This window comes from Oncorhynchus nerka, unplaced genomic scaffold (genome assembly GCF_034236695.1).
Source record: "Oncorhynchus nerka isolate Pitt River unplaced genomic scaffold, Oner_Uvic_2.0 unplaced_scaffold_1905, whole genome shotgun sequence".
Taxonomy (NCBI): domain Eukaryota; kingdom Metazoa; phylum Chordata; class Actinopteri; order Salmoniformes; family Salmonidae; genus Oncorhynchus; species Oncorhynchus nerka.
In genome coordinates this window covers 35543-60299 of record NW_027039419.1, presented here as the reverse complement: position 1 = coordinate 60299, position 24757 = coordinate 35543, and the positions used below count along the sequence as shown (strand labels likewise).

The 24757-nt window shown below is 43.9% G+C and overlaps 2 protein-coding genes across 4 annotated transcripts; both read left to right on the top strand.

Annotated features, from left to right (window-relative positions):
* Window positions 1-1318: 1318 nt before the first annotated feature.
* On the top strand, window positions 1319-6774 carry LOC115133518 (uncharacterized). 3 transcript variants are annotated; one of them, XM_065014930.1, is made up of 18 exons: window positions 1319-1458; window positions 1557-1612; window positions 1733-1822; window positions 2076-2203; window positions 2408-2551; window positions 2640-2708; window positions 2806-2982; window positions 3212-3308; window positions 3512-3735; window positions 3913-4066; window positions 4152-4363; window positions 4555-4672; window positions 4857-5062; window positions 5147-5264; window positions 5371-5540; window positions 6011-6108; window positions 6220-6335; window positions 6416-6774. In XM_065014930.1, the coding sequence occupies exons 1-18, from the start codon at window positions 1436-1438 to the stop codon at window positions 6577-6579; spliced, it is 2364 nt and encodes a 787-aa protein (XP_064871002.1). In that variant the 5' UTR covers window positions 1319-1435; the 3' UTR covers window positions 6580-6774. The 3 variants fall into 3 exon arrangements, with proteins under 3 accessions (XP_064871002.1, XP_064871003.1, XP_064871004.1); XM_065014931.1 differs by lacking the exon at window positions 2640-2708; XM_065014932.1 differs by lacking the exons at window positions 6011-6108; window positions 6416-6774 and having other exon boundaries at window positions 6220-6330.
* An 11340-nt stretch (window positions 6775-18114) lies between these two features.
* LOC115115634 (uncharacterized) lies at window positions 18115-23548 on the top strand. Its single transcript, XM_065014929.1, has 18 exons — window positions 18115-18257; window positions 18345-18400; window positions 18522-18611; window positions 18865-18992; window positions 19195-19338; window positions 19450-19521; window positions 19603-19779; window positions 20005-20101; window positions 20276-20481; window positions 20659-20812; window positions 20900-21108; window positions 21262-21379; window positions 21520-21725; window positions 21820-21937; window positions 22040-22206; window positions 22868-22950; window positions 23099-23212; window positions 23478-23548. Exons 1-18 carry the CDS (start codon window positions 18235-18237, stop codon window positions 23482-23484), a joined length of 2169 nt encoding a protein of 722 aa, XP_064871001.1. The 5' UTR covers window positions 18115-18234; the 3' UTR covers window positions 23485-23548.
* The last annotated feature ends 1209 nt before the right edge of the window (window positions 23549-24757 follow it).

Sequence of the window (24757 nt, the reverse complement as noted above, 5' to 3'; positions counted from 1 at the left end):
TTATAGCACCGGCTAAACTATTTATCTATGTAAGCACTTCAGAGTTATACCAAGCTAATATGTCACTCGTACGATAAGGAGGATGTAAGAGTGTGCTTAACTGTATTTTTCATTTACTTTATAGTTCTCACGGAAGGTGATAATTCTGACTAAATCTACAGGTTAAAGCGGCCAGTTAAAATCAAGGAGCGGTTGTGCTCGTGGTTACCGGAGGGAGCTACACTACTCCCTTCACAAAACAGCGCAAACTGGCTCTAACCAGAATAGAAACAGGAGTGGGAGGCCCCGGTGCACAACTGAGCAAGAGGACAAGTACAGTACATTAGAGTGTATAGTTTGAGAAACAGACACCTCACAAGTCCTCAACTGGCAGCTTCATTAAATAGTACCCGCAAAACACCAGTCTCAACAGTGAAGAGGCGACTCCGGGATGCTGGCCTTCTAGGCAGAGTTCTTCTGTCCAGTGTCTGTGTTCTTTTGCCCATCTTAATCTTTTCTTTTTATTGGCCAGTCTGAGATATGGCTTTTCCTTTGAAACTCTGCCTAGAAGGAGAGCATCCCGGAGTGGGGTCAAATTGCCATAGATAAAATGCAATTGTGTTCGTTGTCCGTAGCTTATGCCGCCCATACCATAACCCCACCGCCACCATGGGCACTCGGTTCACAACGTTAACATCAGCAAACAACTCGCCCACAGAACGCCTTACTCATGGTCTGTGGTTGTGGGGCCGGATGGATGCGGCTTATGGTAGAGAAAGGAACATTCAATTCTCTGGCAACAGCTCTGGTGGACATTCTTGCAGTCAGCATGCCAATTGCACTCACCTTCAAAACTTGAGATATCTGTGGCATTGTGTTGTGTGACAAATTTTAGAGTGGCCTTTCATTGTCCCCAGCACAAGGTGTACCTGTGTAATGATCATGCTGTTTAATCAGCTTCTTGATATGCCACAGCTGTCAAGTGGATGGATTATCTTGGCAAAGGAGAAATGCTCACTAACAGGGATGTAAACAAATTTGTGCACAAAGTTTGATAGAAATAAGCTTTTCGTTCGTATGGAAAATGTCTGGGATCTTTTATTTCTGCTCATGAAACATGGAACCAACACTTTACATGATCCGTTTATATTGTTATTCGGTGGAGATGGAAAACACATCCTAAGAAAGGGGGAAGGAGAAGAGATGAGGAGACGAATCCACTTCAGACTATTTAGCTGCGCCCCTAGGCTCTGGCAAGATGACCAACCATGTGACCCAATTAGCTAATTAATTACCTCAATCACAGCACCACCCCCATATAAAAGTGCCAGAGAACATGCTACTATCAACTGTTTTTGACTAGGATACTGTCAGTACGTGATAGTTGATGTTGTGTTAACTAGCAGGTGTAGTTTAATAGCTGTTCCTGGCTAGGGTTAGACACTTCTACGGAGCAATGGCTTTTGGGTGTTGGGTGGGGTAAGTTTGGTGGTGGGCTTAAATGTTTTGAATAAGTGATTTGAATTAGTGTTTTGATGCTGTCAACCTTTATTGACCTGTGCTATTGTTTTTCTTAGAGTATTTGTACTCCTGTCTGTATGGCCTAGTGTAAGCTGTTCTGACCTTCCAAGAGGTAAGAAACTTAAATTGAGTCAGATTAGCCTTTCTACAAGCTGTAGAACACTGGTATGAATTGTTGGTCAGAATCTTTTAGTTTCCACCCTTCAGATTCTCACCTTGTGTGTCTATATAGGGGCCATTGAGACTGCATGCCGGGATCGATACCTGTTGGTAACAACCCAACTCTCATTTGCTGGGAACGAACCTCGCTTTGAAGCGGTTGGTAAGTAGGCTTTTAACCTTAAGTCTGATGCAAAATGGGTCTGAAACCAGGTTTGGTCAGCTCATGAACTTGGCATCTTAACATGTCTTGGCCAGGGTTTGGTAGCTGGTGCTGACAGGAAGTCTCTCCCTGCAGCATATTTCAGTCTCTCTGTGCCTGTTGGACCACTTAAGAATAAACTGATTTTTATTTAGTATTTGACCTGAGCATATTCAAATCCTTTGATATGACCCAGTTCTTTACCCCTATCTAGATGCTGTTGGCGTTCACCCCATCACTAAGCAGTATGGGTCAGAGTGTGGCTACATGTTCAGTATCCTCCCTCTGCCTGGCCATGCTGAACTCAGAGCCTCCTACTTCTCCTGCCACACTGACAACCAGGTTCATATATTTTCGGTGCATTGTGGTCTTTTCAAAGCCACAACCCATGGGCACACTGGTTAAATCAACATTTCAATTACATTGAACCAATGTGGAGTAGCCATTGAGTTGATATCTGTGCCCATGGGAAGGGCTTTTAAACTATATTTTCTAGTTCAATTACTACCAGGTATCTCAGTTGAAGGTCTTGTTTTTGTATCTTAGGACGATGAGGTGTTCACCTTTAGCTTTAACTTGATCACAATTGATGCGAATGGAGTGGAAGCCACCTACTCTGTGAATGCAACCTGCTCCCTCCCTCTACCCTGGTCCCCCAGAGAAGTCAGCTGTGAGGAGAACTATATGGAGGTACTGATGCCTGGATCTAGACTGTGTACCAGGGCTCGTGGAGGTGGGCTTGTGTATTTTTATAGGAGAGTGTTATGTTACCCTGTAGGTGTCAATGAGGAGTGACGTTTCTTGTCTGTCTGGTACAACGGATGCCTGGACTGCTGCCCTTGCTAAAGTAAGCTAAAGGCTATTTGGCAAATTGTCAATTAGATGAGCTCCACCAGTTTGTCCCCAATACCACCATGCATGCCCTGTCTCTTGTTCCCCATCAGGCCCACAGCTCTGCCACGTCTACCTGGCAGGTGATGTTCCAGCAGGAGGGGCAGCAGCTGATTCCCATGTCATTCTCAGAGGCTCGGGAGCTGGGCTACGTGTTCCACCTCACGCAGGGGAGACTGGTGTTCCGCTCACCCTACACACCACGGTCTGTCATGGGGTCTGTCTCCATGGTGAGGATTTAAATGTCCTGTTCAAAGGCTTCCTTTATCTTGGTTGTCTTCAGGCTTGCTTAATTTGACATTAACGACCTACACTGGTGGCTGTATTCCAAGAGGGTCTTACATTGCGTAATGTTTAAAACCAGGTTATGCAGGATGGGAAGGAAGCCACTTATGTAGACTACTGAAATGCCCCTTTTGTACTGTTGGCAAGTACACTTCATCCTTTATTCAATTCCAGATCAATGGTTCAGTGGTGGAGGTGGTCCATCCCATACTGTTCTCCAGGCAGAGATGGGTGGTTATGATGGTGGACTGGATTGTTGCGTGCAGCACAAGTAAGTTCCAGTGTAATATCAGGCTCCACATAATCATGGTTCAGACCTGAAGGGACTGGCTTGTCTTAAGCAATAGTGATGGTACAGTTAACTTCATGGGTGAAAGTATTATTTGCTTATTTCAGATCGGTGAGATGTTTCGATCACTCAGTGGCAGAGGAAGAATTGCTCACATGGTCTTAACACTTGTAATCTCTTTCCAGATGAAGGGATGTATGATGGGGCGGGGCTGGTCTGGCAGACCCCCACTCTGTTGTCCCCGCTGGTCTCTGGCCTCTCTGGTTTGGAGAGCAGCAAGATCTCAATGGGGGTGGATGGGCAGCTCCTGGATGAGCCCATCACAGCAGAGCGAGGCTACAGCCTGGACATAAGTGACACCACTGTCCAAATCAGCATCCCTTTCAACGCTGCCGGAGGATACAGAAAAGTCAGTAGCGTACTAGGCCGGCATCTGACCATTCACATGGAGACACTTGCCCTTTATTCTGATGCAGAGAAGCTGCAAATGGCTTCAGTCACTCATGTCCTCTGTACACCTTGAATATTCTACTTTGTACCATATAACCTAATGGCAGATAATTCACAACGGTTTCAACTCTTCCAGAGCTTTGTGATGGGCAACATGTACCATGAGTTCTATGTGGTCCATCTCTACTATGAACAAATCTTTCTTGATGACTGTGGTGTGGAGACCAGACTCCGCCTCCACAGGCCCATGAACACACCCCTTCTGATCCAGCACCTCACCATCATTAACCGTAAGTTCTACTAACCTATCCGAAGTGGCTCTTCAGCTCCATGGTCATGATTGCTAATGACCCTGTTGTCCTTCTCCCACCACAGAAACAGTCCTTGAGGATCGTTTGTTTACTGTTTACCTGGGGAACCTCTACTACGATGTTGACCTGGTGGCTGTGACGCTCAATGGTCACAACTTCACCATACTAGACGCGACTAAAAGTGGCCTCGTCATAACCAAGGTCCCCCAGCCCAATAGTAACCTTCATGCCTACATTCTCAGGCTGCCATTTGAGGATGCTGCTGTTCACAAGCTGGTAAAGAGAAATGTATATGTTTACTCTTTAATGAACTACTGTGGTTTTTCTCAGTATTTCCTCGTGACTTTCATTGGAGGATATCCAAGGTTCCTCCCCTGAACTTTCTCCAATGGGTTTTGGGGACCTGAGATTCACCCCTATTTTGTGGCTATAAGATTTTGCTTCTCAATGAGTGTTCATATCCATAGTACTCTCCAGAGGGGCTTCTTCAGTTCTCGATGGACATCAACTACACGTTGGTCATCCTGCCTCACGAGGAGCCTTACTACTACCTGGCCTCAGTTGTGGCTCAGTTCAATGATGTCTGTAAGTTGACTTGAACTTTATTAAGAGACCTGGGATGGAATTCTATTTCTCAAGATTGTCTTCCGAGCCTTCTGGTTCTGACCCCTGCCTAACGTGGACGCAGCCCAGCGATATACCACTGTTTACCCCTGATGTCATTTTGGCACTATTGACTAAACTATTGGGCCGATCTTCTCTTCGTCAGTTCCTCCGGTCTTCAAAGGCGTCTGCAATGAGAAAAGCATCAGTTTCCAGATAGCCCATAAGCCATTTGACTACCTGTGGGAGGTGGGTGTTGGCCCCTACATTCTCACCACAAATCTGGCAGCCAAGCGGGGCTACATCATGCAGAATGACAGCAAGAGTCTGACCCTGGAAGTGCCCCTCTTCTCTGTTGGCTACTCTTACAAGGTGAGATGCTCATTGGTCAAGCGCTTAAATTGGCTTGTCGTTGGCTCAAGTAGGAGTTATAATGTATCTGCTCTTTTTTCCCAGGACATCAATTTGAAGCAGTTCTACGGCTCATTTGAAATTCACTCACGACTTCCTAAGACCTTGGAGGTCAAGAGTTCCTCGGCCAAAGCTTGTCTCTTCCAGACTACTGAGGTCATAGGTAACTACTAGTGCCTCATCTTTGCCTGAAACTTAATTTATTGCCTGACTGTTTAGTGTTGATCATTCACTTTGTTCTAGCCCAGCTCTAACACTACTTTCTCTAGTGTGTTCCACTGAAGGGGTGGTGACAGTGGTTACTGATGTGACTCTGGCCATCCCTGGAGCTGAACCCAACAGAACCTTTCTCCTGGACTCTACCTGCAGGCCTCAAGAGACAGATGGCACCAGGGTTCTCTTTAGCTTTGGACTCCACACCTGTGGTACCAGGGTCCAGGTATAACTGTCCAACCCATACAATTTGAATCATTCAAATGGTCAAGTGACTGGCCCTACCAGTGACTACTTCAAATAAGTTTGTCAGCATCTAATCTGGTAACCCAGAACTCATCTTGCTTAATTTGTTCAGCTGCATGACTTAGTTCTGGTTATTTATGTCTTAGAATTTGCCCAATCCTGATGCGTCCAAATAACCTGCAAAATAAACGCAGGAACTACTGCTGTTATCAATGCATCATGTCATTGGTTCAGGTGCAGGATCGGTCCATGAGATTAGCAAGCCTCAATCTCAAACAGTCAGCATACAGGCTGAATATTTAAATTAATATTCACTTTGACTGACCGGTGTCTATATTTCTCATGAGGCCTGACAAGGGAACAACTATTTCGTTTATAGACATGGCTTGCAATAGTTTGATAATTTTCATTGAATTATGTTCAGGCTTGTGATGTCCTCTTGTCATCTAGGTTGACCATCAGCATGTTACCTATGAAAATGAGATCAATGTTGAGCACAAGAGCCAATCTGTGAATGCACCAGTCAAAACCAGGGATACTGCCTCTGTGTACGTGACTTCACTAATAATCTACTGCCTCATTGGTTAAAATAAATATTCACGTCAGTCATTAACTCTCACTACAGGCACTTGTGGCTTTAATGTTCAGCTCTCTTTTAGGATTACAGTTCGGTGTGTCTATCCACTGAGTGACCTATACAAGCTGTTTGCATATTGGCGGTTTGATGCAGACTCTCCAGGAGTTGGCACCATCTTGACTAGAGTTCCTGTAACAAGTAAGTGTTCGGTAGTTGTGCAGCTAAAGAGGGTGGTAACTGCTACAGTGTTTTACACCTGACTCTCTGTCCAATCATAGCATTTCCACCCACTACCCTCACCACCACCAGAAGACCGTTGACCTCCACAACTACTTCCAACACAGGCCTTAGTCCTGGGAGGGAAATGCCTGGCATCAACCCTAGGGCTAAATACATCAAAGTCTTCAGCTGGCAAATGAACCAACCTAAAGGAACCACTTAGGTCCAGACCCCAGTCACTCTCCATACAATGGTATGAGATGGAGAAATCTGTTCTACATGTCATATTCCTAGATGAGATCTAGCTTCATTTTATTCTCTCCACAAGAACAAATGAAACCACTGACTGAATCGGGAGTGATTGGTGTTTGTGAATATAATTAAGTCTGGTTCTTAATAAATATTTTCTTACACTCTGTACCTTGTCCTGATTGATATGGGATGTGGCTGCATCCAGTTTGGGGATTATATCACAAGTGAGGACTTTGTTTGGTAACTAAGTTGGCTAGGTAAATGCTTTGTGTGCGACGCTTTCATGTCACTTAAGACGCATGTTGGCCTTTAAGGGGTGATCAGCAGTTCTAACCGTGGCCACTTTCAGTTAACTGCTGCAGGATGTGGCTTGACTAATTTAAGCACTCGGCTTCATAGACTGCTTTTTGGTAGCAAGGCGTGACCATGAGATCAAAAATAATTAACCATGTTGAGGCTAGTGTTACTAGATATTGCGTCAAGCAATCTCGAGGCAAGTTGTATTCCAAAATTAATGGCTCAACTACAGATTCCCCCTTTATCGTTCCATAACTTATAAAGCCTCTGTAGACAAGCTTTTTGTAGTACTTCACTTGAAATGGCACACGGCCGGCATAGCTGAGCACATATGCTATAGAGAACAATGACATGCTATAGAAACAGTCTTCTGTGACTGCAAAGGGTATTGCTAGATTTAAGTTGACTTGTCATGAGTATGTCTGACCACTTAGTTATGCCTTGAATTTAAGGCTCATACACTGTCAAGTTATACACATTTTACCTGGATGCTTTAAGGCTGTTAACAGGTACCCCAATTCTGACCGTATACAACACACTGCATCAGCCAGTGTCAAGTTGCATGTTATTGAAATGCTAAATTGTAACTGGTCCCATCAGAACGTGGCATAGGTTTAGATTGCACTACAACAGTTGGCACAAGTCATATCCTGGTAGTGATTCAGCCAATTAAAATCTTTAAAGTTGGCGGTGGTCCAGCTTGATCATTGATGGAAGTGTCATTAACAGGCTATTTCAGTGTCCGCTTAGTTGATTTGATAATCAGAATCACATTTGACTGGTCAAATTGCTCCAGACACCTAGCCTTCAGCTAGATGCCAATGATCATCCAACAATGGTAGGCCTATAGTTGGCTTTTGGTTAGAAGCATTTGATTATGCAATGGCATAGGCTTCATTATTTTTTTTGTGTGCACAACTATTCTCAAAGCGAGACCAATGTGACCGTAGGCATTAACCTCTTGCCTCTACTTGGGACGCTTGCGTCCCTACTAGAGCTCTGGAAATGCGCTACGCTAAATGCTAATAGTATTAGTTAAAACTCAAAAGTTCATTAAAATACACATGCAGGGTATCAAATTAAAGCTACACTCGTTGTGAATCCAGGCAAGTCAGATTTTTAAAATGCTTTTCGGCGACAGCATGAGAAGCTATCTGATAGCATGCACCAATACACTACAACACAAAAGCACAGCAGGGGACGTAAACAAAATAATTAGCATTTCGGCGTTACACAAACCGCACAATAAAATAGAAAACAGTCATTACCTTTCACCATCTTTGTTGGCACTCCTAGATGTCCCATAAACACTATTGGGTCTTTATTTCGATTAAATCGGGCCATATAAAGCCAAGATATCGTTATATGTAGACTGTGTGATAAACGAAAAAAACAGCGATTTCACAACGTAACGTCATTTTTAAAATTCAAAAAGTAGACTATAAACTTTCACAAAACACTTCGAAATACGTTTGTAATGCTACTTTAGGTATTAGTAAACGTTAATAAGCGATAATCATCCATAGGCGATGTCAAAATCATTAGCTGTCTTGGAAAAAATTTCACGAGAGAGCTCTTCCGGAATGATCTGGGCGGAGACCGGAGGTAAGTGGTGCCCCTGTTTCGGTTCAACCAAGAATCAAAGAGGATTCAATTCACAAGACTAGACAACATGGGGATGCTGTGGGAGTTGAATGCTCGGTCTTATCTAATTCGGCTCACTTAACAATTGCTGGAAGTGGCGCAAGGATATTTATTTCCATTTTCTGTGATCAGGTTTTTCTGCGCTTTCCGATGTAACGCACGTTATGTAATAGCCACAGTCGTGATTTAACCAGTTTTAAAAACGTCCGAGGGTTTCCTATCCACACATTCTAACCATATGAACGTACTATATTCCTGGCATGAGTAGCAGGGCGCTGAAATGTTGCGCGATTTTTAACAAAATGTTCAAAAAAGTAGAGGGTAGGAGCAACTAGTTAAGGTGCATTTTCAGAGATCCAGGAATCGTAAGCTCAATTTTCTAATTCAATCAAACGCTTTATTACAAATGTAAGGAAAGAGTGTACTGTCTGTTACGAATCCCTTTTGGTCCGACAGTCTAGGGGGGATGGTAATGAGACCCGTAACATAACTCATGCAAATGATTATTGTGACAAAGTAAAAGTGTGCACGAAATAACCACGACAACAGAAATCTACCGTCAAACTCTAGGTTTATTTATAAACACACGGTAATGGGGGGAGCAGGAAAAGGGGCTGAGCTGGACCCAAGGAAAGAAACAATAAGTATTCAAAAACACCCCTAAGCTAGACTAGCCTACTTTAACAACAGCTAACTAACTAACCAAAAATACAGTGGGTGGTCCGCCCAGTTCTAACTAGTGTATTTAACAAAGTTCACCTACGGGTAGTGTATGCCCATGGGCGACTTGTCTTGGTTTCCCCCTTTTCCCACCAGCAACACACAAACACCATAACCAAAAACAATACTCACAGGTGATGACAAAGTGCTATGGAGGTGCTTTAAACAAAAGAGAGGTTAAGACACTAAGCGAGAGTGAAACACAGAGACCTACAGACATGGCATTTACAGAGAGATTGAGCTAGAGATTGCTCTAGAACAAACAAATGATGGGGTTTTTAAACCATGGGGAAGGAACTGTGATAGGGTAGGAAATAGGAGGTGTGTCTTCTGATTGATGATTGATTGTTGACTGATTGGGGAGTGATGATTTTCACCTGTGAGGGGAGAAGGAGAGAAAAGAAACACACACACAGGATACACACACACACACAGGATAACTGTATCCGTAACACTGTCGCATGATTGAAGTCCAAGCATTCAACTTATGGACAGCTCATGAGCTAGGGTGTCTGTTTTAATTGAACTCGTATCATATTTCATGTAGGCGACCTGTTTTGCATGTGTTTGTGTGGAATTGCCTCTGCTGAGAGGGTAGGCAGTTTACCCACTTTTTCAGACAAATACATTGTGGATATAGGAACTGAAACTGAACTAAAATATAACATGTAAAGTGTTGGTCCCAAGTTTCATGAGCTGAAATAAAAGATCCCTGAAATGTTCCATACACAACTTATTTCTCACGTTTTGTGCACAAATGTATCTTACCAGTTAGTGAGCATTTTAACTGCTGAGAGAATCCATCCACCTGACAGGTGTGGCATGTCAAGAAGCTGATTAAACCGCTGGGGATAAAAGGCCACTAAATGGTGCAGTTTTGTCAACACAATGCCACAGATGACTCAAGTTATGAGGGAGTGTGCAATTTGCATGATTGCAGGAACGTCCACCAGAGCTGTTGCCAGACGATTACATTTTCATGTCTCTACCATAAGCCGCGTTCAACGTCGTTTTACAGAATTTGGCAGTTCGTCCAACCGGCCTCACAACCGCAGACCACGTGTAACCACGCCAGCCCGTGACCTCCGGCTTCTTCATCTGCGGGATCATCTGAGCTGATGAAACTGTGGGTTTAGACAACTGAAGAATTTCTGCACAAACTGTCAGATACAATCTCAGGGAAGATCATCTGTATGCTTGTAGTCCTCACCAGGGTCTTGACCTGGCTGCAGTTTGGCATTGTAACCAACTTCAGTGGGCAAATGCTCACTTTCAATGACCACTGGCATGCTGGAGATGTGCTTTACAAGGATTAATCCAGGTTTCAAATGAACCGGGCAGATGGTAGACATCTTGTGGGTGAGCGGTTTGCTGATGTCAACAGAGTGGCCGTGGGGTTATGGTATGGGCAGGCATAAACTACGGACAATGAACACAATTGTATTATATCAATGGTAATTTGAATGTGCAGAGATACTGTGACGAGCTCCCGAGGCCCATTGTCGTGCCATTCATCAGCCGCCATCCCCCCGTGTTTCAGCATGGTCATGCGCGGCCCAATGTCGCAAGGATCTGTAGACAATTCATGGAAGCTGAAAATGTCCCATTTCTTCCTTGGCCTGCATACTCACCAGACATGTCACCCATTGAGCGTGTTTGGGATGCTCTGGATCGACGTGTACGACAGCGTGTTTCAGTTCCCTCCAATATCCAGCAACTTCGCACAGCCATTGTAGAGGAGTGGGACAACATTCCACAGGCCACAATCAACAGCCAGATCAACTCTATGAGATGTGTCGCACCGCATGAGGCATATGGTGGTCACACCAGAAACTGATGGGTTTGCTAATTCACGCTCCTACTTTTTTTTAAAGGCATCTCTGAACAACAGATGGATATCTGAACTCATGTGAAATCCATAAATTAGGGCCTAATGAATTTATTTCAATGGACTGGATTCCTTAAATGGGGCGGCAGGGTAGCCTAGTGGTTCCAGCGTTGGACTAGTAACTGAAAGGTTGCACGTTCAAATCCCCGAGCTGACAAGGTACAAATCTGTCCTTCTGACCCTGAACAGGCAGTTATAACCCACTGTTATAACTGCCTGTAGGCCGTCATTGAAAATAAGAATTTGTCTTAACTGACTTGCCTAGTTAAATAAAGGTAAAAATAAAATGTTTTTAAAAAAACTAACTCAGTAAAATCTTTGAAATCGTTGCATGTTGCGTTTATATTTTGGTTCAGTATAGAACCATAGATCAGTACCTCTGTGATGTGCTCACAGCTAACTTCTCTGGAGACTAGGGCAGAGGAGACCAGGTGTTAGATATGGTGTAGCTTGTCTCCACTGTTGTTAGTCATGAACAAGTTGAAGTTAAAGGTGAACACCTTGTCCTCCTAAGAGGGTAGAAAAGCATTTTTTTAAATGGTGTGGTTGGAAGCCCATGGGCTTATAGAAAACCACACCTCAACAAAAAACTATACACAATATATACACTACCGTTGAAAGATTTGGGGTCACATAGAAATGTCCTTGTTTTTGAAAGAAAAGCAATTTTTTGATGTCCATTAAAATAACATAAAATTGATCAGAAATACAGTGTAGACGTTGTAAATGACTACTGTGTCTGGAAACGGCTGATTTTTAAAGGAATATCTACATAGGCGTACAGAGGCCCATTATCAGCAACCATCACTCCTGTGTTCCAATGGCACGTTGTGTGTTAGCTAATCCAAGTTTATCATTTTAAAAGGCTAATTTATCATTTGAAAACCCTTTTGCAATTATGTTAACACAGCTGAAAACTGTTTTCAAAAAATGGTGATTAAAGAAGCAATAAAACTGCTCTTTTTTGGACTCGTTGAGTATCTGGGGCATCAGCATTTGTGGGTTCGATTACAGGCTCAAAATGGCCAGAAACAAAGAACTTTCTTCTGAAACTCATCAGTCTATTCTTGTTCTGAGAAATGAAGGCTATTCCATGTGAGAAATTGCCAAGAAACTGAAGATCTGGTGCAACGCTGTGCACTACTTGTAACTGACAGTTATCCTGTAAGTCTATGCCGTCGTTGTCCTTTGTTTGAATTGTTTACGTGTCCGCTGTGTGGGGGAAATGATAAGACAAGCGGAACTACGTAGCTAATTCTGTTGTAACGGGGATCCTTATTGTAGCAACACACTTTTGGAGGGAAGGTAATCCCGCGCTGTGTTAGCTAAATTTTCATGTCATCGGGTGTAGTTCATAAAGGTTGAAGCGTGTATGTTAGGATGGTAACGTTATAATAATTAAGGATGAAGTGTGAATTCATGCCAGGAATAATAAATGTGAAGTTTGATTTCCTCCCTTTTGTAATAAGCAACCAATGAGGTGTTTGTTCAAGCCTTTGTTACAAGTATTATACATGTTTATACCACGTACTTGTCACGAATACCACCGAAGGTGGCTCCCCTTCCTGTTCGGGTGGCGCTCGGCGGTGGTCGTCGCCGGTCTACTAGCTGCCACCGATCCCTTTTTCCTTTTCGTTTGTTTTTGTCTAATTGTTTTCACCTGTTCCTTGTTGGGGTTTTGGGATGGGTGTTATTTAAGTTAGTTTAGCCCGCTGGTGTTTGTGCGGGCTTGTGGTTATTCTACGTTAGTGGTGTTTGTGTTCTTTTGGGTTTTCGCTGTCCGGTATTTTGGTAACAGTGGTTTTGGGTTTTGTTGCGCCTGTGTTTCGGGCTTCACCCATGTTTGTCCCTGTTACTGTGCTTGAGGACATAAAAGCGTTTTTTCCCGTCTACCTTCTGCTCTCTGCGTCTGACTCCACAGCCATCACTATCCCGACGTTACAGTACTAAGGTTTAAATTACAGTGAATTAGAAAATAAATTACCTACTCACTTATCCAAACCTTACCTAGAATTGATTTGATTTGATTTAGAATGTCAGAAAGAGGTAGTTTCACTATAGGTGATAGAGATGGGGTGGGTCAAGTTGAGCATCTGCAGCAACACCTCGCAAACTTCAAGCCTTCATCAGAACAAACAGAGCAGCAGGAAGAGGCCCAAACTGCGCAACGAAAGATGGAGACAGCTCGAACATCGTTTCAGAGTCAGCTATGAGAAGTGGAAGGCTCTGATAAAGGAAGCAAAACTGTCACTGACAGGCTGTTGCTCTGAAGACCTACTAGAAGACCTCTTAAACAAAATTAGCCATACCTCTACAGAGCTAAACCTTGTCTACGTAAATTTACGTCAAATTGACATTCCCGACAACGATATACGATGCAGAGTTGATACTTGTGAAGCAGTTACAATGTCTATTATCAAGACTGTAAGGTGTCATTTAAAAGGCAGGGAAGAAGGTCAAGGTTACCAGGTAGAGCTGCACTGGAAGGACAGCAATTCCTTGTGCATGTCCGAACTCTCACATAAGTCAAGTCTCAACTATCAGCCCTCAAGTGCTTCCTCCCAGTCTCTAAGCAACTCAAAGGTCAACTCCAGACGTTCAAGCGTGTCATCGGTCAAGAGACAAGAGGCTGCGGCGGAAGTTTCTACTAACCAAGCAGCTTTAGAAGTAATGGTTAAGCAACAACGCCAACTAGAAGAGCTTCAGAGACTCGAAGATGAAGATAAGAAGAGGACAGCGGAGCAAGAAGCTGAGGCTGTGAAACGCAGCTTAGAAGAAGCTGGGCTGCGAGTCAAGTTAGAGGTAGAAAATGCTGCCAGACGAAGGACGCTAGAAGACAAGCGTAGAGAGTTAGAGCGCCTAGAAGTGCTCAAGAAACTAAATGCTGCCAAGGCGCGGATGCAAGTGTATGAGCAAGATGAAAACTCAGAGGACGAGAAGAGAGAACTACTCTCTAACTGCAAATCTGTGAAAGAAGTCATGCACAGAAGTGGATCATTTCACAGTCTTTCACCACAACATGTTGTGACAAGCACACAACAAGAAGATGGCACCAAGACCATGTTCAGGTTGCTAGCGGAATCAATCAGGGAAAGCCGCCTCCCCATACCAGAACCAGTAACATTCAATGGAGAACCACTCTCGTTCACTGACTGGAAGGTCTCTTTTCAGACTCTGATAGACAGGAAGAACATACCAGCAAATGAGAAGATATATTACTTAAGAAAATATATCGGTGGGCCTGCCAAGAAAGTCATCGAAAGTTACTTTATGTTAGGATCTGAGTCAGCCTACCATGCTGCGTGAACCATTCTTGAAGAAAGGTACGGAAACAAATTCCTCATCGCCAAGTCCTTCAGAGATAAGCTCAATGCATGGCCTAAGATAGGATCCAAGGACAGTTTTGAACTTAGAGACCTTGTAGACTTTCTTCGCAGCTGTGAGGCTGCTATGTCTCAGAATAAGGGCCTGGAGGTGCTTTAATGACTGTAATGAAAAACAAAAGATCCTCGCTAAACTTCCAGATTGGCTAACTTCAAGATGGAATAGAAAGGTCATAGACATCTTATAAGAAACAGACCTTTCCAAGCTTCAGTCAGTTTGTGAAGTTTCTCACGAGAGAAGTAAAGATCGCTTGCAATCCTGTGACATCCCTTCATGCTTTGAAACCAAGCGAAGATGGAAAACCTAAGACGCCAAGGATTCACAGCCCCGGAGCAAGGGTATTAACACCTAACTCTGATGAGAAAGTTACTGTTACTAGTTGTGTCTTCTGTGAGAAGTGAGGTCACAGTCTCCACAAAAGTTCACGGATAAGCCCACCGCAGAGCGACATAAGTTTGTTCAAGAGAATAAATTGTGCTTTGGCTGTTTAAGGCCTGGGCATCGCTCGAAAGATTGTAAACAGAGACCATATTCCTACTCCAGAGACTGCAAGAGCATGGTCTCATCTTGAACACATTGCAGAGGAGATTGCTCCTCAACAGAGCTGTGATGTCGGTCTCTTAATTGGCTACAACTGCTCCCAGGCTCTCCTTCCAAGAGAAATTGTGTCTGGTAAGGGAAATCAGCCTTTCGCTCAGAGAACAGATCTTGGCTGGAGCATAGTCGGCTATGGAAATCCATGTATCGACTATGGCGACGCTATTGAAGTGAGTCATCGGGTTATCGTTAGACAGATGATGCCAAGCCTTCAATCTTCTTCCAACCTCACAAATCAAGTACACTATGTTTGTGCAGCAATGCAGTTTCCTCTCACATCTACAAATGTGTGAAATGTAGGAAATTCAGAAGATGTACAGAAGGGCAAAGGATGGCAGATCTTCATATACTGCTGGATGGACTGCTTTTGACCTTTCTATGCCAAGGACGGAAGAAGAGAGTTAAAGCGTTATGGGCTCCTACTCCTGCTTGATGACTTAACCACCGACGCTTTTATCAATTCCCTGCGTTCATTCATATGTGGTAATGTTCGTCAAATCAGACGTGATCAAGGCAGCAACTTCATTGGTGCAAGACGCAAGTTTGTGGACGCCCTGAAAGAAATGGATCAAACAGGACTGAAGGTACTTGGATGCGAGTTTATCATGAACACCCCATCTTTAAGTCACATGGGTGGTGTTTGGGAAAGACAAATCCGCACGATACGAAGTGTCTTAACATCCATTCTTGATCAGTCAGACGGAAGACTCGACAGCGCTTCTCTGCGTACCTTTCTCTATGAAGTCATGGCGATTTTAAATAGTAGACTCCTAACTACGGTATATCTGAATGATCCATTAGGTCCAGAACCTCTCACGCCAAATCATATCTTGACAATGAAGTCCACAGTTATCTTACCGCCACCTGGACAGTTCATCAAGGAAGATCTTTATCTCTGCAAGAGATGGCGCAGAGTGCAATTTTTAGCCAATGAATTCTGGACAAGGTGGAAGAAAGAGTACCTCCTAAACCTCCAACACAGACAGAAATGGAATAAAGACAGAAGAAACGCAAGGATTAAAGACATTGTCATCTTGCAAGATGATATTGTACCACGCAACCAGTGGAAATTGGCAAACGTTACAGAAGTGTACCCGGGACAGGATGGACGGGTGAGAAGATTCAAGTTACTGATCAGTGACTCAACCCTGGATGAGAGAGGTAAACACATCACCAAACCCACCTATCTGGAGAGGCCCGTCCATAAGACAGTCACCCTCCTGGAAGCCGATCAAGAAACATGCAGACCCCTTTCACAGAAATCACCGGTGATTGGTGGGAGTGTAACTGACAGTTAACCTGTAAGTCTATGTCGTTGTCCTTTGTTTGAATTGTTTACGTGTCCGCTGTGTGGGGGAAATGATAAGACAAGCGGAACTACATAGCTAATACTGTTGTAACGGGGATCCTTATTGTAGCAACACACTTTTGGAGGGAAGGCAATCCTGCACTGTGTTAGCTAAGTTTTCATGTCATCGGGTGTAGTTCATAAAGGTTGAAGCGTGTATGTTAGGATGGTAACGTTATAATAATTAAGGATGAAGTGTGAATTAATGCCAGGAATAATAAATGTGAAGTAGATATTCCTCCCTTCTGTAATAAGCAGCCAATGAGGTATTTTACCATTATTCATGTGTTTAATCTGATACTGTTATAGCACCGGCTAAACTATTTATGTATGTAAGCACTTCAGAGTTATACCAAGCTAATATGTCACTCGTAAGATAAGGAGGATGTAAGAGTGTGCTTAACTGTATTTTTTATTTACTTTATAGTTCTCACGGAAGGTGATAATTCTGACTAAATCTACAGGATAAAGCGGCCAGTTAAAATCAAGGAGCGGTTGTGCTCGTGGTTACCGGAGGGAGCTACACTACTCCCTTCACAAAACAGCGCAAACTGGCTCTAACCAGAATAGAAACAGGAGTGGGAGGCCCCGGTGCACAACTGAGCAAGAGGACAAGTACAGTACATTAGAGTGTATAGTTTGAGAAACAGACACCTCACAAGTCCTCAACTGGCAGCTTCATTAAATAGTACCCGCAAAACACCAGTCTCAACAGTGAAGAGGCGACTCCGGGATGCTGGCCTTCTAGGCAGAGTTCTTCTGTCCAGTGTCTGTGTTCTTTTGCCCATCTTAATCTTTTCTTTTTATTGGCCAGTCTGAGATATGGCTTTTCCTTTGAAACTCTGCCTAGAAGGACAGCATCCCGGAGTGGGGTCAAATTGCCATAGATAAAATGCAATTGTGTTCGTTGTCCATAGCTTATGCCGCCCATACCATAACCCCACCGCCACCATGGGCACTCGGTTCACAACGTTAACATCAGCAAACAACTCGCCCACAGAACGCCTTACTCATGGTCTGTGGTTGTGGGGCCGGATGGATGCGGCTTATGGTAGAGAAAGGAACATTCAATTCTCTGGCAACAGCTCTGGTGGACATTCTTGCAGTCAGCATGCAAATTGCACTCACCTTCAAAACTTGAGATATCTGTGGCATTGTGTTGTGTGACAAATTTTAGAGTGGCCTTTCATTGTCCCCAGCACAAGGTGTACCTGTGTAATGATCATGCTGTTTAATCAGCTTCTTGATATGCCACAGCTGTCAAGTGGATGGATTATCTTGGCAAAGGAGAAATGCTCACTAACAGGGATGTAAACAAATTTGTGCACAAAGTTTGATAGAAATAAGCTTTTCGTTCGTATGGAAAATGTCTGGGATCTTTTATTTCTGCTCATGAAACATGGAACCAACACTTTACATGACCCGTTTATATTGTTATTCAGTGGAGATGGAAAACACATAAGAAAGGGGGAAGGAGAAGAGATGAGGAGAGGAATCCACTTCGGACTATTTAGCTGCGCCCCTAGGCTCTGGCAAGATGACCAACCATGTGACCCAATTAGCTAATTAATTACCTCAATCACAGCACCACCCCCATATAAAAGTGGCAGAGAACATGCTACATATCAACTGTTGTTGTTGTTGTTTTTGTCTAGGATACTGTCAGTAAGTGGTAGTTGATGTTGTGTTAACTAGCAGGTGTAGTTTACTAGCTGTTACTGGCTAGGGTTAGACACTTCTACGGAGCAATGGCTTTTGGGTGTTGGTTGGGGTAAGTTTGGTGGTGGGCTTAAATGTTTTGAATAAGTGTTTTGATGCTGGCAACCTTTATTGACCTGTGCTATTGTTTTTCTTACAGAGTATTTATACTCCTGTCTGTATGGCCTAGTGTAAGCTGTTCTGACCTTCCAAGAGGTAAGAAACTTAAATTGAGTCAGATTAGCCTTCATACAAGCTGTAGAACACTGGTATGAATTGTTGGTCAGAATCAATTAAGTTTCCACCCTTCAGATTCTCACCTTGTGTGTCTATATAGGGGCCATTGAGACTGCATGCCGGGATCGATACCTGTTAGTAACAACCCAACTCTCATTTGCTGGGAACGAACCTCGCTTTGAAGCGGTTGGTAAGTAGGCTTTTAACCTTAATTCTGATGCGAAATGGGCCTGAAACCAGGTTTGGTCAGCTCATGAACTTGGCATCTTAACATGTCTTGGCCAGGGTTTGGTAGCTGGTGCTGACAGGAAGTCTCTCCCTGCAGTATATTTCAGTCTCACTGTGCCTGTTGGACCACTTAAGAATAAACAGATTTTTATTTAGTATTGGACTTGAGCATATTTAAATCATTTGATATGACCCAATTCTTTACCCCTATCTAGATGCTGATGGCGTTCACCCCATCACTAAGCAGTACGGGTCAGAGTGTGGCTACATGTTCAGTATCCTCCCTCTGCCTGGCCATGCTGAACTCAGAGCCTCCTACTTCTCCTGCCACACTGACAACCAGGTTCATATATTTTCTGTGCATTGTGGTCTTTTCAAAGCCACAACCCATGGGCACAGTGGTTAAATCAACATTTCAATTACATTGAACCAATGTGGAGTAGCCATTGAGTTGATATCTGTGCCCATGGGAAGGGCTTTTAAACTATTTTCTAGTCAAATTACTACCAGGTATCTCAGTTGAAGGTCTTGTTTTTGTATCTTAGGACGATGAGGTGTTCACTTTTAGCTTTAACTTGATCACAATTGATGCGACTGGAGTGGAAGCCACCCACTCTGTGAATGCAACCTGCTCCCTCCCTCTACCCTGGTCCCCCAGAGAAGTCAGCTGTGAGGAGAACTATATGGAGGTACTAATACATGGCTCTAGACTGTGCATCCAGGGTTGTATTTGTGCTGATGCTGGCCTAGACTATCCTTAACCTTTTTATAGGAGTATGGTCTGTTATATTCCCCTGTAGGTGTCGGTGAGGGGTGAAGTGTCTGATCTACCTGGTACAAAAGCAGATGCCTGGACTGCTGCCCTTGCTAAAGTAAGCTAAAGGCTATTTGGCAAATTCTCAATTTTTGTCCCCAATAACACCATGCATGCCCTGTCTCTTGTTCCTCATCAGGCCCACAGCTCTGCCACGTCTACCTGGCAGGTAATGTTCCAGCAGGAGGGGCAGCAGCTTACTCCCATGTCCCCTTCAGAGGCTCGGGAGCTGGGCTACGTGTTCTACCTCACCCAGGGGAGGCTAGTGTTCCGTTCACCCTACACGCCAGGTTCTGTCATGGGGTCTGTCACCATGGTGAGGATTTAACTGCATCCATTTATCTTGGGTATGTCTCAATGCTGGCACGAGGCTTTCCCATCTCAAATGACATTAAATGCCTTGATGGGTAGGGTCTTGCTTTCCTGTAGGATCTCTTAAAATATAACTTGTTTAGGCTGGAATACTGGATTTATTTACATAGCTTTTCAGTTGTCTTCATACTGTATTGTTGGCAGGTACCAAATCATTATCTAATTCCAGGTGAATGGTACGTTGGTTGAGGTGGTCCATCTGATACTAGTCTCCAGGCAGAGATGGATGGTCATCATGGTGAACTTGGTGGTTGCTTGCAGCACTGGTAAGTTTCAGTGACCTATCATCCCTGACCATTCAAGGTTCAAAGGGCTAGATGGGCTAAACAATTGATGGCTCTAGTGACTATTTTCACCTGCACCTGATCACTGCACTGATTGATCACTAAACCAGGAAGTGTTCATCAGTCTTAACCTTTCTATGTACAACCTCTTTCCAGATGAAGGAATGTATGATGGGGCGAGGCTGGTCTGGCAGACCCCCACTCTGCTGTTCTCTGGCTTTGAGAGCATCAAGATCTCAATGGGGGTGGATGGTCAGCTCCTGGATGAGCCCATCACAGCAGAGCGAGGCTACAGCCTGGACATCATTGACACCACTGTCCAGATCAGCATCCCCTTCAATGCTGCCGGAGGATACAGAAAAGTCAGTAGCGTACTAGGCCGGCATCTGACCATTCACATGGAGACGCTTACCTTTTATTCTGATGTAGAGAAGCTGCAAATGGCTTCATTCACTCATGTCCTCTGTACACCTTGAATATTCTACTTTGTAACATATAACCTAATGGCAGATGCTTCATAACGGTTTCAACTCTTCCAGAGCTTTGTGATGGGCAACATGTACCATGAGTTCTATGTGGTCCGTCTCTACTATGAACAAATCTTCATGGATGACAGTGGTGTGGAGACCAGACTCCGCCTCCACAGGCCCATGAACACACCCCTTCTCATCCAGCACCTCTCCATCATTAACCGTAAGGAGTTCTACTAGCCAATTCAAGTGGCTCTTCAGCTCCATGGTCATGATTGCTAATGACCCTGTTGTCCTTCTCCAACCACAGAAACAGTCCTTGAGGATCGTGTGTTTACTGTTTACCTGGGGAACCTCTCCTATGATGTTGACCTGGTGGCTGTGAAGCTCAATGGTCACAAATTCACCATACTAGAGGCGAATAAAAGTGGCCTCGTCATAACCATGGTCCCCCAGCCCAATAGTACCCTACATGCCTACATTCTCAGGGTGCCATTTGATGCCGTTATTCACAAGCTGGTAATGATGCAATGATATTAGCTACTGTGGTCTCAGCTTTTCCTCAACATTGGAGAAGAGGGGGTTCCTGGCCTCTACTTTCTCCATGGTTTTAAGAGGTGAATTGAAGGCTTTTGTACTGTTTCTTAATTGGTGATGTGTTCCTGTCCATAGTACCCTACAGAGGGGCTTCTCGAATACTCGCTGGACATCAACTACACGTTGGTCATCCTGCCTCAGGCGGAGCCGTACTTCTACCTGGCCTCAGTCGTGGCTCAGTTCAATGATGTCTGTAAGTTGACTTCAACCTTCAACTATAAGACCTGGGCTGCACGATGGTTTGACGCAGCCCAGTAACCAACCACGATACACTTCCCCAAGTTTACCCCTAACGTCGTGTCACTATTGACTAAACTATTTGTTTCTTCTCAGTTCCTCCAGTCTTCAAAGGCGTCTGCAACGAGAAAAGCATCCGTTTCCAGATGGACCATAAGCCGTTTGACTACCTGTGGGAGGTGGGTGTTGGCCCTCACATTCTGACCACAAATCTGGCAGCCAAGCGGGGCTACATTATGCGGAATGACAGCAAGAGTCTGACCCTGGAAGTGCCCCTCTTCTCTGTTGGCTACACTTATAAGGTGAGATGCTCATTGGTCAAGTGCTTAAACTGACTCGTCGTTGGATAAAGTAGGAGTTATAATTAAAGTGTACCTGCTCTTTTTTTCTTCCTAGGACATCCATTTGAAGCAGTTCCGTGGCACTTTTGAAATTCTCTCAAGAGCTCCGAAGACCTTGGAGGTCAAGAGCTCCTTGGCCAAAGCGTGTCTATTCCAGACTACTGAGGTCATAGGTAACTACTAGTTGGTCAGATATTAACCTGCAGCGTCGCTTGCTTTTGCCTGGTGACGCTTTTATAGGGTTGATCAGCACTAACAGGCCTTCCTCTCTCCAGTGTGTTCCACTGAAGGTGTGATGACAGTGGTGTCTGTGATTTTGGCCATCCCTGGATCTGAACCCATCAGATCCTCCCTCCTGGACTCCAACTGCAGGCCTCAAGAGATGGATGACACCAGGGTTCTCTTTAGCTTTAGACTTGACACCTGTGGAACCAGGGTCCAGGTATAGCACTGTCCAACCCATAGAATTAGAGTCATAAATGCAATCGGGCTCCACGAGTGATCGGTATTTGAAATGGAAGAATGCTGGAACTTCCATCTTAACCAACAACTCAAATCTTGCTAAATTTTGGTCAGCTGTGGGTTTTAGTTCTGGGGTTTCGGTTTGAGTCTTTACCAAAGGACTCTGCTGAAACCCCCTAATTTAACCTGTTAACTTAAATTATTTAAGCACCACCTTTGCCCCATATCCTAATCTGGCCAAATAATTTGATTACCAGAATATCCTGAATGTGCAGAGACGGTCCAAGTGATTAGTGTGCCTTAACTCGGTGTTCACAACTTTATTCTAGGGCCCCTGGTACTGAAAAAATCATTTTTAAACTCCAGTGCTACAGTTGATTCAAAGCTTGCGGAGTTGGTATTTGAATCTGTAATGCCAGGGCAAAGTATGTGCCCCAGGACTGAGTTTTGGGGAAACCCTGGTTTAACTCAGGAACTTTCAGCATACAGGAATAACTACTTAAATTAATATTAAGACTTAAACTGTCTTGATTTCTCATGAGGACAAACAAAAGAACAACCGTAAGCATTTAGACATGGCTTTCAACAGGTTAATGGTTGAATTAATAAATTCAGGTTTGTTTTGACCTCTTGTGTTGCAGTTTGATTACCAGCACCTTACCTATGAAAATGAGATCACCGTTGAGCATACAAGCCAATCAGTGGAAGCACCAGTCTCAACCAGGTATACTGCCTTTGTGTACATGACTTCACTAATAATATACTGTCTCATTGGTTGAAACCAAGTACAATAAATATTCATCAGTTATTAACTCTCACTAAAGGCACTTGTGGCTTTAATGTATACTTATGTTCAATTGTTCTCTCGTTAGGGTGACTGTGCGGTGTGTCTATCCACTGAGTGGCCTTTACAAGCTGTTTGCGTATCGGCGGTTTGAAGCAGACTCGCCAGGATTTGGCACCATCTTGACTAGAGTCCCTGTAAAGTAAGTGTTCAATACTTGGTGTCATGCATCTAAAAAGTGGAGAAATGTAATCCTGACTCTGTCCACACTATTTCAGCCTACCCATTATACCTTCAACCTCCAAAACAGGAGTGACTCCTGGGAGAAATGCCTGCCAGCTTAAGGCAACTGGCAAATTAACCTCTAGGCCCACACCAGTCACGCAACACAATTTTATGACGTACAATGACGACTAGTATGGTGTTACATTTCAAACTGAGCTAACTTTTTCTTCCTCTCTCTGTAGGAACTAATGAAGTGACAATGCTGCCAAGAGTTGAGTGTAAATGTCTTAATAAATATAATCTTTAAAATCTCTGTAGCTTGTCCTGATGTGGCTTCATTCAGTTTGGGGGTTATACCCCAAGTGAATTCTAATTGGGTAACACTTTAAAGCCCTGTTAACATTGGCACTTTGAAGTCAACCCAGGGTGGGTTAACTCGAATGTTATTTCCACCATGTTCTAACTTTACCCCAAATTCCTGCTATGTGGCATGACTGATCCATCTATTTAGCTTGCTAATGTTCACTAACTAAATGGTTAGTGTTAGCTTAATTCCTTGCTTGCCATGGCATTAACCACCTAGCAAACCAGAAAAAAATGATAGGCTCTGGCTAGTGTTCAATATGAACTAGCAGGAATTCACTTGCCATCTTCTAACTGACTTGCTAGCATTCAAGGGCTGAAGGGTCTGTTTTGTAACATTTGTATGAAGGATGGATTTATGGCGGTAATTCCCCATGTATGACTACTGCTTGTCCATGCACTAGCTAAACTTTCAGTGTCTAGAAGTGATCAGCTTGGTTGTTGTGTAAAGTCACAGCCCTAAATCTAATCAAGCTGGCACCAGTTAACCTGGGCCAGTGCAGCCCAGTTTTCTTTAACCTAGGCAAGTAAGTTAAGAACATTATTTTCAATGAACGGCAGATTTGTACCTTGTCAGCTCGGGGATTTGAACTTGCAACCTTTCGTTACTAGTCCAACACTAACCATAAGGCTACCCTACCGCCCCTTGACCCAGTGTGAAGTTCAGCATTTTTTTGAAGCCAGCTATTTGACCCTTCAAGTGCCAGTGGAAACCGCCCCAAGTTATGACCAGGCTTTTCCTTTTATCTCTAGTCCCAACAGTTCTGTTTCTTTAGGGTGTTTGTGGGCTACAGCCATACATTTTTTATTTTACTAGGCAAGTCAGTTAAGAACATTATTTTCAATGAACGGCAGATTTGTACCTTGTCAGCTCAGGGATTTGAACTTGCAACCTTTCGGTTACTAGTCCAATGCTCTAACCACTAGGCTACCCTAGTGGTTCGAGCATTGGACATAGCATTGCCGCCCCGAAAATAAGACTGTTAACCAACGTAATTTACAGTAGCCTGAACACTAAGGTTGTTATATTGGTGTCAAGTAAACTGAAATTGCACTAGTGGACGATAGTGGCTGGCAATGTGGGTAAGCCTAGCAGTGGAAAGGGACAATACTTCAAGGTGGTCTGAGTGTAGGATCACTGGAATGCTTGTGGCTGGAC

Excerpts from the sequence above, each read along its gene's own strand:
- LOC115133518 (XM_065014930.1), top strand. The coding sequence starts at position 1,436 with ATGGCTTTTGGGTGTTGGGTGGG. Across the intron at positions 3,309-3,511 it reads GATTGTTGCGTGCAGCACAA|ATGAAGGGATGTATGATGGG; the intron begins GTAAGTTCCAGT and ends ATCTCTTTCCAG. Across the intron at positions 3,736-3,912 it reads CTGCCGGAGGATACAGAAAA|AGCTTTGTGATGGGCAACAT; the intron begins GTCAGTAGCGTA and ends CAACTCTTCCAG.
- LOC115115634 (XM_065014929.1), top strand. The coding sequence starts at position 18,235 with ATGGCTTTTGGGTGTTGGTTGGG. Across the intron at positions 20,102-20,275 it reads GGTGGTTGCTTGCAGCACTG|ATGAAGGAATGTATGATGGG; the intron begins GTAAGTTTCAGT and ends ACCTCTTTCCAG. Across the intron at positions 22,207-22,867 it reads CCTGTGGAACCAGGGTCCAG|TTTGATTACCAGCACCTTAC; the intron begins GTATAGCACTGT and ends CTTGTGTTGCAG.